General features: G+C 34.1%; 1 protein-coding gene across 1 annotated transcript; it reads right to left on the bottom strand.

Moving 5' to 3' along the window:
• Window positions 1-472: 472 nt before the first annotated feature.
• Window positions 473-15,216, bottom strand: LOC149556695 (small ribosomal subunit protein eS19y-like). The gene is made up of 4 exons (XM_089831149.1): window positions 15,056-15,216; window positions 14,839-14,929; window positions 972-1,155; window positions 473-858 (listed from the first exon to the last, which is right to left on the bottom strand). The coding sequence occupies exons 1-4, from the start codon at window positions 15,137-15,139 to the stop codon at window positions 783-785; spliced, it is 435 nt and encodes a 144-aa protein (XP_089687275.1). The 5' UTR covers window positions 15,140-15,216; the 3' UTR covers window positions 473-782.
• Between the last annotated feature and the right edge of the window lie 4,023 nt (window positions 15,217-19,239).

Genomic DNA, 19,239 nt, shown 5'->3' with positions numbered 1-19,239 from the left:
CATGGTTTCAATATCAGATAATTCTTAAAGTTGACAGATATATAACTTGTGATTTGATACAGTTAGGCACATATCCATTTTGCTTGATTTACCAAATAACTTTTTAACATATGTAAGACCACAGACTTCAAATACATTATCTTAACAGGCAACATTGTAAATCAACTAGGGCACAAAATTAATTGCAAAAACTAACAGTAGCAAATAGTTACAAGCTCGGGTTTTCTTTAGAAAACAATAACTGTTAGGAACAAGCTGTGAATGAAAACAAGTTGGACAAATTAAAAAAGGATGGATCTCTGATCTGTACTGGTATCGTGTTTAAAGCCTTCAAGTTTAAACGAAACTAAATTAACAGTGGAGATCCCAACATTGGAAACGATGACTAAATATTTGAAACTACTAATATTAAATAAAATTCAGCATTAACGGTAACACGGAAATTATCTGATAGTCTCAAAGAATACCAAGCGGCCCCAAAATTTAGAAAATGGCATTAACTATCATTGTTAAGATAATAATTAATTAATAACATGAAAAAACACATCTTCCTCCGGATTAAAAATAATCTGATCCAGACCATTCCTGATCCGACATCCACCAATTACAAAACATTCTTAAGTCATAACTTGAATGCAACCCAGTTTTCTCAAACATCATTCAATGAAGCATTTCCGCAAAATATAATAGGCCTAAAAAAGTAGTTAGATCTGTATAAATTCAACTAAACATGAACAGGCTGAAATTGCTTTGTGAAAAGCACAGATCCAATCTCATATTGCTCAGGGTGCAGCAACTGCAATCCGACCAGCAACTTGGTCAAGATCTCTTTGGCCATTGGAAGTGATCCGTCTTCCACTGAAATGCACAACAAATTTGTTTGTCAAAACATTGGAGACCATATAGAACAGAACACTCGGAGCAAAATCACAAATAAGCTAACTAAAGTAAAAACATATGAAAGCACTCACCCATTAGGATCAATCTCAACAATGCCAATCTTTTCCAATTGTTGGAGTATATGTCGAGCAATAGACCCGCTGCTTTTACAAAAATGTGGTGGAGCAACGCCATTCCTTCTACGGCCACCGTAAATCTTTCGGAAACCCCCGACTCCAATTCCCTGGTTTAAATAGATTTTCCTTGCCATTGATGCTGACATTGAGTTAAAAAAACGCTTAATTAGCAATTCTCAATTGAATCGTGAAACAAATTTACCATAAACCAGGTGAAAAGAAGCATGGTGGACTAAAATACCAGAGCTTAGGTCCTTCAAACTTGAGTCTAGTGTAGTTTTTAAAAATGCAGGACAATAAATTATGGAAATCAATTTTAAATGACCAGTGACTGAATGTAAAATATTTGAATGTAAAAACCTGTATATCTGCAGTAATATGCATGACATGTATACAGGAATATATCATGACAGATCGAGTGAGCTAGTTAATGCAATAGTAATTCAAGAACTTTAAAGAAAATCAATAATCAAACATAAAACTATAAGAATAAAATCTGAAAATTAACTCTGTAAGACCCAAGATAAAACCACAAAAATTGAATACAAAACTATAAGAATAACATTTGTATCTTTCTAGGCAAGCAACATCTCAAATGGTGTACTTGTATAATACACTTTTAACTTTGACCCCACAATCTTAGGACTTATGGTTTGTATAGCTAATTTAAATTTTGTTGATGTCAATGTAATGATGAGTTACCATTAAGAAAGAGCTTAATAGAATCACGTGTTGTATTTAACCATCAAATTCTGAATACCATTGTGTGTTCTATTGATCCATCAAATTTTGATTACTAAATTGGTCTGTACCTTGTGATTTTGTACGACCCGGGAAAAAACCACTCTAATAAAACACTTAATCACAGATGTATCACTGCAATAAAGCAAATAAACTTGCCTAGATTAACAAACATTAAATTGCATGCAAACAAAACTTAAAAGCAGCATGATTTGATTAAATCATCAAGACACAGTATTAACAAGGGGCGCAATCACCAAAGTTCCTGCCTCTAGCATGGTGGGTTTTGAGCTAAGAGTTGAATCAAGTTGTTCATTGAACTGTGAACTTGAAATGGATTACCAGATGCCATGGAAAAAATTTAATTAGATATAATGCATCAAACTAAATGATGAGCTTAGTAGTTTGTTTGATTTGAGACCTTGAGTTTTTTTGTCTTAACATGATTTAGGTTACGTTCTATTAAATTGAAAAATGAACCAAAAAACAGGTAAGTATACATAAATTATAAATTTGAATATCTTTACACATGTTTTCATTTATTGACGCCAAACAGGAGTAGGAGCAACATATTTAATTTTCTAAAACTTTGAAGCCTTTTGTTAACATATTTAATTTTCTAAACTTTGAAGCTTTTGTTATGTTATTTGCATGACCTATAACACTAAAATCATTGTCTATAAAATTAAAAACCAAAAAAACTTTATACAAATGAAATGTATATATACAACTTCTTATCCTTAAAGAACATGAATGTAAACACCTCTCCTTTTAATCTAAATTCCAATAAACATATATGTTTCTTGAAACCTACTTTAGGAATCAAGTTTTGACATCTTTTCCAAGATTGTTATTTAGTTCATCAAAAGAAGACACAAAAAGTATCAGCAACCAAAATAGTAAGACTGTATACTAATTACCCTGAATTCTGTGAAGTTTTTGAATGGAGTTTGATAAAGTGTTAATTTTTAGGATTGATTCCCTATTTTCCAATAAATTGAGCAATCTCTCTGAATTGTAGAAGCCATAAGGAAGAGTAGATGTGTTATAACTAATCTATCGAGTTAACATTTGCATCTTCTATTACTTTGGCCTGAGTATTCATCACTTTACTTTCGCAAGTTGAAAGATGCTACAGGCTCATATGTCTGTTTCAGTAATGGAAGTGGCAGTTGGATAAATCTTGTTAAGGTCTATTAAAAGCTTACCAATTTAAATTTATTCCAGCAAACGAAATTGAAGATCATGATATTCAAAAGTTATGGATTACACCCAGCAAAACAATTTAAGACTCTTGTGATAGTTTGACTTCCAAACCCACATTGAACTTGTTAGTAACAACTCATTCACCGTACTACATGACAACCAATACACAAGACAAATGTTCAGAATAGACTCATCTTCTATCAACCGAAAAATGGTAATTCGGTATTGGAAAAATCAATAGTAGTATTATTGACAGATATTTTTCAATCTATTACAGTGCGGCTTTCTGCAACCCTTTTTAGCAGAGCAGCATATACATTTTCCACATTACAGCACTGTGAATAGAGTAATTATTTTATCTTAAACTCTATCAATCGTAATATGTTATATTTATTCTTAATATTAGTCTTCTTCACTATCAAATATATAAAACATTAATTGAAATATGAAAAAAAAATGATAATAAAAAATTCACACATGGAGTATTATAATAAGAAATGCTTAAAAAAATTAATTTGACCAGCACATTATGGCAGCCAATTATAAGCAGCAGAGAATAGTGACAAACGTGTAGAAACCACGACCCAAAAAAACAATGGGCAATGAGTAGAAACATATTGTCAATAGTATTTGCATTGATTCAATTCACTTCATTGTGAAGGTGGGAAATGTGGCATGCTCCTAGGTTTGTAGGCTCATTTGAAGGGCACGTACATATGCACATGGTGGTTGGTTGGGCATTACTAAACCACCATAATTAATTGAAAAATTACATACCTCGTCGGCCTGCAGATTGCAGATTGCACGTGCAGGAGGTTGGAGGAGTCAACCTCCAGCATCATGCATTTGGAGGTGAAGCTGCCGAACATTCTTGTGGATGATTTGATTTAAACATGGAAAAGTTGTTGGGAGGAGGAAAGAGCAGATTATGACTGAATATGTCAAGGGCAAGCCTGGTTTATTGTCCTAGAGCGGTGCAGCAGTAGCTTCTTAGTATTTTTATTTACTTCTACGTTCTGGTCTCTGCCTGACTAGAGTTTTGTGGTTGTGCCTTTTTTTAAAAGATTGTATTGTTTTTAATTTTAATATAAGGCAACGCTTGAATAACAGCATTACAATGACCTGTTTCCATTTCAGTTAAGGATAGAAATTTCAAAAGAACTAGTTTGAGTTGGACATTTCGCCGTGGTCATTTACAATAGACTAGAGATTAATAGATATATCTTATAATTTAAAGGTCAATGATGCTACAGATTAGCTGTAATCGAATATGGAGTTCAATGATTTTTTAGGACATGTTTTTTAATAGCCTGGAAGTAAGCTATAACAAGTAATAAATTTTGGGTTTAAACAATTTCTTTAGGCATGTACAAGCGCTACCAATTCATTCATCTGTTCAAACTTGATGATTTATTTCCTCTTTTTGGAGTTACTAGAGAACCCCAACGAATACTTGTGGTAATTTAGCTTTTATGCCGTAGTAGATTTATAATCTTGCTAGCTGTGCCTCAATAAGAAAGAGTCAATTTCCATAATCTATGAGATCATCTGAAGTTTCTTGACTCAATTGTGTAATAGTTTTTGCTTCACTATTTTGTATCATACTTGTGATCCACCATCAGAACGAAAGAAGTATGCCTCAATTTTATATTGTTCACAGGGCTATGGTCAACCCCCCTGCAACCCTGAGATTACAGGGGTTTTTTAAGCAATCTCATGTCTCAGTGATGCCACCTCACTGAGACATGAGATCCACTTTTATGGAATGTTTTTTAGCAGTTTAGGCAAATGTCTTTGGTACTAGCCCAGGGAAATGGAGTTCAAGTTCTTTGCTTCCCCTGCTCAAAGGTATAAACACTGTACAAATATATTTCTTTCTTTTTATGTTTGAATTGGTCACATATAGTGAGTTTATCTTGAGGTGTAGTTTTTAAATCTATTTGTAGTGCTCAGACTTGCTTTATTTTAGCCTGGACTGAATTATTGTCTTTGTTCTGTGCAGGATTATATAGCCAAGCTATCTGATTTTTCACTTGCCAAAGATGGACCTCAAGGAGATGAAACCCATGTCTCCATTCGTGTTATGGGCACATATAGTTATGCTACTCCTGAAATGTTATGACCAATAAGTTTCAAAATGTTAAGTGCTTGTGCACTTGCCTTGCCTTGCAAAAGAATGACACTCTTTAGATTACTGATTTGCATTCGGTATCAGCCCTAATGTCTGAAATCTTCTGATCAATTGATGCCTATGCTAGTAACAGTTGCAGAATCAATAAAGGGGATTTGTATGATGGAGACTGAATCTTCACACCAACATCTTGTTTTGGTTGCAGAGGGTTCAAACTGGAAGAAAATCCCGAAGTTTTTTTTTATATTTTTTATTAATGGTGTAAGGGTTTTTCTTTGACATTTCAGATCAAATTTATTGACCGATCACTTATTATATTTATAAATAGTCACAGAATTGATGAACATGGGAACCGCAAGGAAGAAACATCTTTTTGGTTGCAGCTGAGTGAAATTGAAAGAAAATTCCAAAAATAATCTTCATACCATTTACTCTTTGATCCTCGAGTTTCTTTCACGTTTTAGATTCAATATCATGGATATGTTAATAACAGTTGTGGAATCAATGTGTTAAATCTGCAGCCCAAAAATCCATAAAGATAACCAGCAATAAGAAGACAAAACTGAAACAAGCAACACCTGAAATATCCTGGGAAAACCCTTTTAGAATGAAGGGAAAAACCCAGCCACACAACAAAAACATATCTTTATTGATAATAAAAGTTCAAACGTACAATATCCTTTGCTTGATGCAAATATATAACAAGGTCTCTTGAGATTCTCATAACTCCTTCTTAATTAATTATGACTCTTCAAATATTCATGCCTCAATGCATGTGAATGGCACATATCATTTACATTTAATATTACAAATTAAACTTAAGTGTCCTCTTCAGCTGAAGATGACAATAACGGTAATAATGTCCAGATTTCAAGAGATACAAATCTCTATCGCAACTACAAACTTTAACACTCCTTAGCAAGAGAGAGATCTTTAGCTGAACAGTCAAATAAAGCTGCAAACAAAAATATCAATGACAAATTCTGATCATACGAATTCAAAACATAATTCATGGAGTTACTCAACATGAAAACCTCTAATAATGACTCATATTCATGGAATCACTCAACATGAAAACCTATAACAACATGAAAACCTATAACAATGACTCATATTCATGGAATCACTCTACATGAAAAGATTTGTAAGACTCACATTCATGAAATCACTCAACATGAAAAGATTTGTAAGACTCATAGCTAAGCCTTTATTCAAAACATAATTCATGGAGTTACTCAACATGAAAACCTATAATAATGACTCATATTCATAGAATCACTCAACATGAAAACTTATAACAATGACTCATATTCATAGAATCACTCGACATGAAAAGATTTGTAAGACTCACATTCATGGAATCACTCAACATGAAAAGATTTGTAAGACTCATAGCTAAGCCTTTATTCACGGACTCTCTCAACGTGGACTGTCATAGAATCTCTCAACATGACATTCAACTCCCATCACGAAATCTCTCAATTCCATGACATCCAACCCATCACGAAATCTCTCAATGTGATGACATCATGGACTCTCTCAACATGATGTTCACTATTGCGTAGTGAAAGAATTATCAAAGTTGATCTTACAATCTCATTTATTCACACAAGAATAGAAATAGGCATACTAAAAGCAAGACTTGGTTCCATTTAAGTCTCAAAATTTACAGATACCACAGGCATCACAATCATAAATGATGAATGACAACGATTTCTTAAGCACTCCCTTTGAATTATGAAGCCTCCCTTTGAAGCTAAAATCTCCCTCTAAAGCTCAACATCTCCCTCTGGAGCTATAATCCTTATCTTGTTGCATCTTGCAACCAAGAGAGATTATTAAAATCAACTATCAATGCTAAAAATAATCTCTTTTGAGCAATATAATCATAAATACTCATCTCTTTGTGGTCTAATTTCATACATACACAAAGAGATTCAGAATAATGCCTGTAAATCTCATAGCATTATAGGAATGCTGATCTCTTCAATTTCATGCAATACTTATCTCTGCAACCTCATGCAATTTTGTCCTTCCACCATGTTAATGTTGTAAATGCTTGTCCTTTCCTTTACTGTTATGATAAGAAAACATATCGAGAATATACAAAGCAATATTGTTTATTCAACAAAACATAATGAATCTCTTTAGAAAACTCTACTCCAAAGGATGATTTTGCAGACTCCAAGCTTAGGAAAACCCTCACAAATACCCGCATGCCACTGGCAATTTGGGCATTGCACAACCCTCATAGAATTCTTCTTGTAACATCTGTGATGCACAAACTCATATAACATTTGCGATGCACAAACTCATAATGCACGTGAATAAGAAGTGAGTTTCTTCCGTATTGATACTGCCACAAGATCATGAATTTAAAAAAAAACAATACTAAAGAATATCATTCACCAATGAAGAAAAAAATGACTCTTAACTGTCATGTACAATAAAGAAACCATAATAGAGCCTCCTTGATGAAGCGGGTGAACGACAACACTCCTGCAAGATGTGCTTGAATAACTCGAGGTCATTTCCAATTTGCACAAGCTCGAGATTGTGATCAAAGCAGTAGACATGGGCTCTGCTTCCAAAGCTCCCAACATTGGAAAACAACCGCAAAACTCAAACATCATCTCTATTAGCGTCCCCTGCCGCATTCTCAATTTCATCTTCTCCTGCTCTAAATCTAAGTCAATTAAAAGATTTTGGCTTTCTACTCAACAGAAGAGCTCAATCAATAGTGAATCTTGGCATTATTTGATGGCACTGTGAAAGGCTTCACCTCTATTGACCCCAGTTCGCCTAGAATACAACATTAATGCATATGTAGACACTCTCCATAGCCCAATAAAACTTTCCACCTCCTCTCCCTTTTGCTGATCATCAAAAATGGACTTTAATTTCTTCAGAGAATAATATTGCCTTTTGCAACTCCCGTCACACGAAATACTCTGTAATTATTTGTTGAGAACCACGTGGCATAGAGGAGCGTTTAATAATAACCACCTGAAAGAGTGTTTGTATTTTGGAAGAGAGAAAAAAACAGCATAGCAAAAAACACCTCAGCAAGTGAAGCATCAAGCGATGACATGAGAGAAGACTGTAACAGAAATACCAATATCATGCAATGATGATGTCCGTAACGAACATCCCAAATAGAAAGCGAAAAAAAATATAGAACAACACTCAAAAATAGATACAAAATTCTCATTTAAATTTGTTTCAGGCATGCAAGCTAGCAACAAAAGAACATGGAGACCTCAGAAAATATGAAACGAAGTTTGAATTTCAACTTATCTCAGACAGAGTATAGGAGCAAGCATCAAAATTATCTCAGAAATGTCAACTTCCAACGACTCTATAGAGGGGTTATGCCAATGTGAGACCACAACCACAACCAAGAAACACCGTACAAAAGCATCAAACAACTGATCATATACAGAGCATGCAATGCTCATTCACAGAACTGAAAAATATCGCTTGGTTTACATACAAAGCCAAAAGCCACAACCCTACATACACAAGGCATCCAAGAGGGAAAACATGGCATACAGAAGATTTTACACATGAAAAATTCTAGTAAAGGAGAAAAAATGAAAGTTGTCGCCCAAATTGAAGGTCGATGTCTTCATTAATGGTCATGCCGGATAATTAAAACAGCATATGAAATAAACAATCACATATCATATGAAAGAGAAAGAAGCAGCCCCAACAACGAAAACATGAGCCGCAAGAGCCAACATAACGAAGATAATAAGCCTCAAAATAAATACGATTCCCTCATTGCTAATATCAAACCTGGGACCACAGCTCTGATACCATGTTAAATCTACAACCTAGAAATCCATAACGATAACCAGCAATAAGAAGAAAACAAAACTAAAACAAGGAACACCAAAAATATCCTAGGAAAACCCTTCTAGAATGAAGGGAAAGACCCAGCCACACAACAAAAATATATCTTTATTGATAATAAAAGTTCAAGTATACAATTTCCTTTGCTTGATGCAAATATATAACAATAGGAGAGACTCTTCACATTATAACCGAAAGTCTCTTGAGATTCTCATAACTCCTAATTAATTAATTATGACTCTTCAAAGATTCATGCCTCAATGCATGTGAATAACACATGTCATTTACATTTAATATTACAAATTAAACTCAAGTGTCCTTTTCAGCTGAGGATGACAATAACAGTAATAGCGCCCAGATTTCGAGAGATACATATCTCTATCGCAGCTACAAACTTTAACACAATGAACATGGTATTCTTATGATAGAGACTAGATCTTCATGCCAACATCTCGTTTTTGGTTGCAGAGGAATAAAATTGAAAGAAAATCACAGTTTTTTTTAATAGCCTTTGGCTTTTTGATCTTTGATAAGGTAATTTTTCCTTCCACATTTCAGCGATCAATTCAATGGCTTTGTTAACAGTATTTACAGAATTGAATAACAAAGGATTATGTTATGGAGATCAAATCTTCAGGGGGACTCATAAAGAGAGAAAGAATGGATTGTGAACAAGAATAGGTCGCTGGCCGCTCTTCATCAGCATCGCTTCCCTACTATTGAAAAATTAAAAATCTAAGTAGAAGAATACGATTTCCTCAATGAGAGGATTGAAAGATGTGGTGAAGAAATCGGGAGTTTTGTAGGATTGTAAAAATGGATGAAATTGTCCAAATTATGTATCTAGGAAAATTGTTTCAGAAGATCACGAAACTTTCTAAAATTATCAAATGTAACCCATGATCTATCGAAGATGGGTCTCTAATGACACTTTAAAATTTTCTTAATTTTTGTTTCCCAAAATTATTTTTCTCATTGCTATTTTCCAGTTGAACCAATAAGGTTATATATAAATAAGAAATTTTCATTTTCATAAATATAATAAAATAAGAACATTAGGAAAAAGTTTAAACCTAAAAAAATTCTTTGATATCATTGGTTAGTCAAAAAATTTTAATAGTTTTTAATTGAACTCAATGATTACATAAATATTCCAGGAACTAATAAAGAGATGCAAAATGGTTTATGTTAAAAGCTAGGGTTGTCGTTGCACCAAAGATCAACACGTTAATGCCTAATACAGCCACTAGACTTGTAGACGACACAAGAGGCTGTTAAAACATATCACGAATCCCAGCAAGAGATGCTGGCCCACTGCCAACAATCCCCCTTCCAGTTTTCTGCACGGATTTAAACTTGTGACCAATCTCTAATACCACTTGTTGGAAGCTACGGTTGTCATTGCACCAAAAGATCGACCTGTTAATGCCTGATACAACCACTAGACATACAGAACACACAAAAGGCTGTTAAACTAGGTCGTGAATCCCCGTGAGAGACACCAACCCACTGCCAACAGTTTAAAATTTAAGAAAACCTAATAGGACTTGGTCATTGCTAATTCAACCAAGAGCCTAGGATCCCAATTCTAAAACAACAATGAATTGCATTAAAAAGACTCAAGTTATTTAATACAACCTAATTTGAGACTTTAGCAAATTATGATGATGATACATGAGGTATGTTGTTTATACTTTTATCAGCAATTATGGATTTATAAGTATCAACTTCAAGCTTTTAAATTATTATAATTAACATTTGAACATGGACAATGTATACATAATTCATAATATCAGAATTTATGCATGCATAAATTTATTATATAAATGTGTATGCACACATATGTGTGCGTATGGAAGAACCCGAACCCACTGAAAAAAAGTTCAAACCCCACCCAAACCTGTATCACAGCCAGCATCAGCAACTTAGTTTTAAACCAAAGATCAAGTGGATATGACAGACAAAGACTGGGAGTGGAATGCTATTACTTTAAAGCTGTCATACAAGGGTCCTTGGAAATGACTATTTTCAATCAATTAATAAAACTTCAATTCTTGTTCACACATAAAACCTTATTACTGTTTCTGTTTGTACCATTAACTCTTAGTGGACCGGTAAAAAAAAATATTTGAAAATTGTGAACATTTATACAAAAAGCAAAATAAGAAAATAAGTTGCTTGACTGGCAGTGAGAGGAAGAATATTAACATGTGGGAGCAGGAAGAAATTTGGTTTCATTGGACCTAGTAAGTGTATTTTGTACAATGAAGCATCAGAAGATGTGGACCATTTGTTGGTGCAATGCCCCTTTGCTCTGGAGTGCTGGGATATGGTCAGAGCAAAGTTACAGAGCCAATGAGGAACAATTTGATGGAATTTTTTATGAGTTGGCCTCACAAACAGTGTAGGCCCTCTTTTTCTGACGTGTGGCTCATTTGTCTTTCTTTAGACATTTGGGAGGGTTGGAAAGAAAGAAATAGGCGTATTATCCAAGGGAAGGAGGATTACATGGAAAGAATCAAACAAGGATAAACAGGTCTGTAGTGAAAGTCTTGAATGTTGTTGTTGGCCAGTGTAAGAAGGATGCAATTAGAGTGTGTAGAAGCAATGTTATTGGGAGTAGTAAGTTAATGGAGGAGACAAGGAGGCAAGTTGAATGGGAATGTCCAGAATCAGGATGGATAAAAATCAATTTTAATGGGGCATCTAAAGGTAATCAGGGAACCTCAAGAGTTGGGGTGATTGCCCATGACTGGCATGGGGTCACTTTGGCTCTGTCAACTAAAAGAGTGATAGATGGGTCAAATAATGAAGCTGGAGCAAAGCAGCTCTAATGGTTGTGCAAGTTGGACAGCTTTTAAGGGCAAAGTGCATTCATTTAGAGGGTGGCTCACAAATAATTGTGAATGCTATTAAAATTGGTGGAATCTCAGTCTTGACTCTTGGCATTTGTAGAATTTGAGTTTTGAAGTTAGAACGATTCTTCCCACCTTTAGAGATTATAATGTGAGTCATATTAGGAGATGTGTGAACGTTGAGGCTAGTGTTTTATTTCAATGGGCAGTGAAATTCAAAGATGTTAATGAGATTAGGGTGGAAGATTTTAGGAATGTTGAACATGAACTGGATTTTTCCAGGCCTATTAAAGGAAAAGAATATTAGGAGATGTGTGAACGTTGAGGCTAATGTTTTATTTCAATGGGCAGTGAAATTTGAAGATGTTAATGAGATTAGGGTGGAAGATTTTAGGAATGTTGAACATGAACTGGATTTTTCCAGGCCTATTAAAGGAAAAGAATATGGGTGGTGAAATTTGAAGATCTCAATGATATTGGGGTGGAAGACTTTAGGAATGTTGAACAGGACCAACTGGACTTTTCCAGGCCTATTAAAGGAAAAGAATCAGTTAGTAGCAACTGGATTGTGTGGAAGACATCATATTTGTGCCTACGTTGTTTGGATTATAATCGGCAGTTAATTGTTTGTTACATATGAAGGAGGACTTGAGTAATAATTACAAAGCAGGAAAGGCATATAGTAATGATTCTAAAATTTAGCTAAGATGGGCGTGTTGTCAGATGATGGGATGATTGTTGATGTGTGTTTCAGAAAATTGAATTTTGTGAAAGTTGAATGGATTTTGAAAAATATGCACAGATTTTCGGCTGCTTAAAGTGTGTGACCAGGCATGTCAACTAAAAATTTCAGTAGATGAATGCAGGATGGACGGCGAACTGTAATTGAGAACTGTGGAGAGTGTGACAACACAAAAGAAGTATAGTGAAAGGAGGTTTTAGAGGGATTTTGTTTCTATTTAAGAGCAGTTAAAAAGCACTGGTGATTGTCCCAACTTGATTGTCTACAAAATACATGTTGACGCAAAGATAGTATATGCAAATGTTTTAGCATTCTGTAATACTTTTCCCATTGCTGGTGAACCAGCTACTTGTTACCGACATCAATTACTGAAGATATACATGTGGGTGCTGCAAGAGGATCTTCAGTGAATCAACAAACAGTATCAAACCAAAAAAATTCAACTTGTTTGTTCGAGTTATCAATCTCTTCAATTCAAGGAGAATGTAAGCTCTTGAAAAAATTTAATGGCTCAAGTACCTGGGTTAGTATTATCAACAAAATAAAAATCTGATGTGCGAGATAAATGTTGTGATTCAGAATCATTAACTTTTGGAGAGATGCAACATCATTGTGCTCAAGAGGAGACAGCAATGAAAGAAGCAAAAAACACTGTAAAAAGTGAAACCCACAGGCAAATGAAATTGGCAAGTGTAAATCCAAATTCTGCAACTTTGGAGTGTCCTCGTGGCCTGGGAATAAGGAATGGACATCCATCAATCATAAAAGATTTAGAACACAACAGCCACACACATATATATACAAACAAATGTGGAAGTATAGACAGGGTTGGTAAACAAAAACCATGATTGTAGGCTATGTACAAAATGGATTTGTTAAAGAAACCTTAACACAAATGCAGTTGGCAGTTGTAAAATGTGGGCACATAGACAGACCACTGGAATATTTGATAGGATAATATATACAAAAGTGGATTTGTTGAAAAAGCTTAAAAGCTTTCAAGAAATTGGCAAGTGTAACACCAAATTCCCACCCTTGCTCACATCCTTTGAAACACGAGAGAAGAGAGACCACCAGTGGAGGAAGACATGCCACGTGCATAAAAGTACGAGGAAAGGTAACACCCCACTGCCCAAGGGAGCTTATACTCAAGGGGGAAATAAAGGAATGGTCTGAACAAGAGATGACAAATGCAAAGACAAAAAACCGAGCTATCAATTGGAATTCAGGGGACCATAAATACAATTTGGACAAGTAGACAAAAAAGAATGAAAATTGGCCATTTGAGAATGCAGAATTTATACTCAAGGGGGAGATAAAGGAATGGCCTGCACAAGAGATGACAAGTGCAAAGACATAAACCGAACTATCTATTGGAATTAAGGGGACCATAAGTACAATTTGGGCAAATAGACAAAAAAGAATGAAAATCGGCCATTTGAGAATGCAGACACATCCAAAGAATGAAAATCAGCAATTTGAGAAGGCAGACGAGGTAAGAATGAAAATCAACAATTTGAGAAGGCAGACAAGGTAAGAGACATTAGCATTGACATAGGAAGAAGGTAAGTCAATGGAAACCAGATGTCTATTTTTAGAAGCAATTAAAGTTAGTGAATTAGGGGGGCAGGGGAGGAGATATCGTGAGTTTTAGGCTCTGATTGAGAAGTCCGAGTACTGCCCAGAGGAGGAACTCGGACTAAAATTGGCCAAGAAAAGGAAATTTGTAGGGCTTAGAAGAGCTGCAGGAGTCAATAGGGACTGATGAAAGCAAATGATTTGGATTGATATTTGGAGGCGTGAAAAGGCCAAAGCGGAAAGAAAAGTTTATGCTGCATGAAAGATAGATAGATCAGTTCAATAGTCATGTCGAGTCCAGACCTAGTGATAGGTAGATCTAGCAAACCGCTTGTACCTTGTGAAGTATATTGCTTAAATTTTAAACATATGCTCTGGTCTGCTATTTGTCAAGCAAGCATAACGTATTATAGGGGGAAGGGGTTTCCTCAGAATAGTAAGATTTGGGTAACCTCTACACATTTATCAACGCAAGCGGAGGAAAGGCGTTTACAGAAAAAAGCGTTCACATTTCATTAGGAGAGATAGACTTTTAGATCTGTCACTTTCTTGTTCTTATGTCTACAAACATGAGCTAGTGCGTACACAACCCCGTAAGTCCTAATTAAAGGACTAACTAATTCAACCACCACAGCTCGGAATGAACTCCTAAACATAAAGAAAAGAGACACAAGAGAAAGCCGCAGCGCTGCAATCAAATTCCAACAAACATACCTGCTCTAACGTAGTACCAATCAGAATCATAGGGCGCAAGTTCCTTAAATGTGGCCGTCTTTACAATATCCGTCCAGTGTGGCAATTCAATCTGTAAATTTTCATTTCAATATTCATCAACTAAATAACTTACAGGCAATCGATCTGTTAAAAGAACAACTTAAGAGCCCAACAATTACGTTTTCTTTTTTTCTTTTTCTTAATATTGTTTAAGTACCTTTCCCGATCGCTTGAGATGTGCAGCGTAGGTAGGGATAAACTCGTGAGGAGAAACATCTTTCACTGTGCAAGCCGTCGCCATTGCTGAACGAAAACCTGCAACCCCTTCGCTAGAAGTTTCGACTCTCTGCTTAGGAATAGTTTAAGAAATCAAAGAGCAGAATGAAATAAGTTATAAAACCCTAAATAACTTTAGGGTTTTTAGCCGATAGTTATTAGGTATTATCTTTTCCCAAAATACATTTCTATCGGTAGAATAAATTGAATACATATTAAATATTGTAAAATTGCCCTTATTTGGAGAAAATTAAGCTTGCAATGTAATTATGTTTTGTGTAATAAAAAAGATCACACTTATTAATTTAAACTAAAAATTACGTGAGAATTATCTTTGAAGGAATGATTTAATTTATAGACTTTTCTAAACTATATTTATTTATAAAGAGATGTTTTGATAGAAAAGTTATCTATAAAGAAATGATTCAATATATATTTTATTTTATTTTTATTAATTTCATGTTTTATGTTTTTATATCTTTATTGTTTCAATTTCAATTTTAGAAGTATTTCGGCGATGTTCTTTATAGTTTTTTTATTGTAAGTTTTGTCATGGAGTTACTTCCATTATTAGGGCAGTTGGTACCTTTGTGGAAATCTATAGGTGGGCCTCCTTGTAGTCATAATGCAATAACTATGTCATTAGCATTGTTTGTTACATGCTTATTGATGTTACACTCTACTTTATTATTTGCATGATATAAGAGATACAAATTTAGGATGTTGGTTCCAAATATTTATCTATTTAAATTAATCATTACTAATATTCTATAAAACATGTTCATATAACTAATTATTTCTTTTAATATATTTAACTTACATATAATATCCTCTCAGCTTAACCTTGCACCTTGATGCAAGTGCTAGTGGTATCTTATAGAGTGAGAAAATTTGTTACCTTTCGTTGGGTCGGACGGAGAGGCACTACCTCGAGGGAGCTTGGGGAAAGTTTTAATCACGAAATTTAGTTTATTTAAATAGAATAATAATAATAATAAATACACACCAAAAAAACATATTTAAATTATTTTATTTTAAATGTTTACATCATTAATTATCCAAAAATAAATAAAATTTACAAAGAAAATATTTAATATTTCTTAAATTCTATTTAATCAGCAAGCCACATTTAATCTATATATCATTATATACATAACAAACTATTTACTTATTTTAAAAATGAACTAGATATAAAAATAAATTTGAATGGAGTCAACCTGATCACATTTCTATATTAAATAGATTAAATATATAAATATTGATTTAAGAAGAATTTGGGAAAAGAAACACCAACCCACCTTAGTGATAGGTTGACCACTATGTAAGATGTAAAAAAAGGAGAGAGAAAATTAAATCTTCTTGAGGGAAGAAATCATTCCAAACAACTCAAATGTGTATGGAATACCAAAATTGATGTGGAAATATCCTTGCACAAAGGATTCAATCCTACATAGTCATGTAACATTGAAAGATATCATTTAAACTATTGTAATGTAAAAGTTTTCTTTGTAGTCTATAGAATTGGAGAAGTTACTTATATTAATGTCCATAGTGGAAGGAGGAGGAGGGAAAAATTGATTCAACTACAATACTTGTTTCTACACCTTCCAAAACTTTTCTCAGCATGTGATGGGCTTCACTTTTGTAATCTTGGCAAAGGTGAGGCAAGTGAACTCCACGAACAAAATGATTATGTGAGAAGCCTTTAAAAACCAGCTAATAAACGTCTAAAGTAAATGATTAAATATGCTTCTTACCTTCTCTAGCAGCAAGATTGATGATATTGTGGCAGTTGTTATAAGACTATGGAGAGCACAATTCACTAGTGAATTTGTAATATATTATACTTTCATTGAACATTCCCACTACCATTCTCTCATGTCCATATTTGTTTAAACATCCCTATAATTCAATCCATTCACTTAGCTCTTATGTCATCACCTTTGATGTGTGTACAATGATTTTCAATTATATGAAACTACATTTTGTAATCCACAAAGATATTCAATCAACACATCTTGCTCCTTTCTTCCCTGATAATAGATCATAGAATACAACATATTTTTTTATGGATCTAAAGTTTGATTCAATCGAATGCAATGCTCTTCTCTTATTTTTATATTTTAATGATGAATCAAAAATCTTTTTGATTATTAACTCTAGGAAGATATTGACCCATAATCAATTTGAGAATGATTACTGTGAAACCTATGTTAGTAATCATAGCCCATACTATAGGTGAATTCATCGTGTGCAATAATTATAAAATTCAAAATTCTTAAACAAATCACTAACCAAGAATATAGCAATATATAATAATATGAAAGTCAAGACCACACCACAATGATTTTTTTCTCAAGGAAAACCATGTCAAGGGAAAATACTTAGTGGGAACAATACTCACAAGATCATGCACTAACATGAAAATGTCTCTTTTAGAGAACATAACCCTGGTAGAAGTCAATACAATACATTTAGTGCATGTTCTTGTTAAAGGATTGAACCCATGTTAAAAGTTTCCAACCTTGATATGAGTTTATGAGAACATAAAGTCTAACTACCAGAGCACACTGTGCGAGGAGAGTGTAACACCCCATTCGAAAACCCAAGAGAAATTAACCTAACATTTTACAATTTTTATTAAACTAATTTTTTTAAGTTTAAACAATATCAAAGTAACAATGTGAAAGCAAGATACGCATAGACATCAATTACACTTGTACAAATAAATTATAGATTACATTCCTCGAGGGTTCCTTCATGTAGAGTCACGTTTAAGAAGTTTATCACGATTAGTTTAAATCTCAAATACAACGTTCTTAATCATAAAGAAATAATAGATGCATCATCTCATAAGAAAATGCATAAGTACAATTGGTACAATAAAAATACATCTAATGAATAACATCCATTACACATGTCATAGGGCATGTGAAAATAGATACAAGTACATCAAAATACAAGATATATGTGTGTGTGTGCATATACATACATCCATTGAATAAAAGTCTCCAAGATAGGAATAAGAAAGAAATTGGTACGGTTGCATTAATGAACATCCAACATAGGCCAATCTAAGGGGGGCCAAATGCTAAGAAGTCACTACCTCCCAACCAAGAGGTTCCATAGTTAGGCTCTCACTCCAACTGTGCAAGGAAGATAATAAACGATTCGTATACAAATATCAAACCATGAAATAATCCTAGGCAAAGAATCCTAATAGCCAATTCTACCTCAAGGGTATACAAACGAAGAAAGATAATCAAACTCAAAAAGACACTCAATCCAATACCAACACTACATACCAAGTCAACATGCAAATACCAAGTATAAATCGAGTGTCAAAAAGATAAAATCAATGAAAGATATCCACTTCAAGTCAAAAAACACATGTCAAAAGTACAATAACCAATAGAACACCACCTATCGTCAATAAAGATAAACCATCAACAATAAATACACCACCAAAGGCACATAAAAAATCTATGGAGACTCGGGCTACATATTAGGGAGTGTCATCAAATGATCCAACTCTAAGGTTATCCTGGTAGTCTCTTAGGACCCCGACCCCCTAGTGACTCTTTGCGAAACTAGAATACGCTCTCGTGAAGATAAGGAAAACTATTCATACCTCTCAAGGTATCATCCCTTTCCCAACCTTATCCTATACAAGCACTTAAGGCATGGGTGAGGCAAAATCCCTAACTTATCTTTTTAATTTATCTCAAGGAAAGGGTTAGGCAAGATATTTTAATTACTATGTTATCACTTGTTACACAACTTACAATGAGTTACCCTAGTAGCCACTTTGAGCTCAAGCCCCCATCGTAAGCCACTCTCATAAGATGCACCTATAAAACCTCCCCTAAGTACATAAACCACTATTGTGCTCCATATCAAAACACCAATAATGATCGAACTCGATTGCTTAATAGGCAACTCAAAAATAAGTTGGTTCTCCCAGCCTAAATATATATAAATGCACCACAAAGCAAATCTCGTAAATGCAACTTTCAATTAAAATCACAAAGCTCGTCATAACATCCAGAACAAATAAAAATTATAAAATAAATCACAAAAGCCTCTGGTGTACATCCTGATTGGCCAACTAAACAACTCAAGGAA

This window comes from Cupressus sempervirens, chromosome 5 (assembly GCF_028749045.1).
Source record: "Cupressus sempervirens isolate cs-2001-9-10 chromosome 5, ASM2874904v1, whole genome shotgun sequence".
In the NCBI taxonomy this organism is placed as follows: domain Eukaryota; kingdom Viridiplantae; phylum Streptophyta; class Pinopsida; order Cupressales; family Cupressaceae; genus Cupressus; species Cupressus sempervirens.
This window is presented reverse-complemented; position numbering and strand designations above follow the sequence as displayed.

Bases quoted from the DNA above. Each gene is read 5' to 3' on its own strand.
- LOC149556695 (XM_089831149.1), bottom strand. From the start codon at position 15,139: ATGGCGACGGCTTGCACAGTGAAAGATGTTTCTCCTCACGAGTTTATC. The intron at 14,930-15,055 runs GTACTTAAACAA...GAAAATTTACAG, and splicing joins ATCTCAAGCGATCGGGAAAG to ATTGAATTGCCACACTGGAC. The intron at 859-971 runs GTGAGTGCTTTC...TGTGCATTTCAG, and splicing joins GTTGAGATTGATCCTAATGG to TGGAAGACGGATCACTTCCA.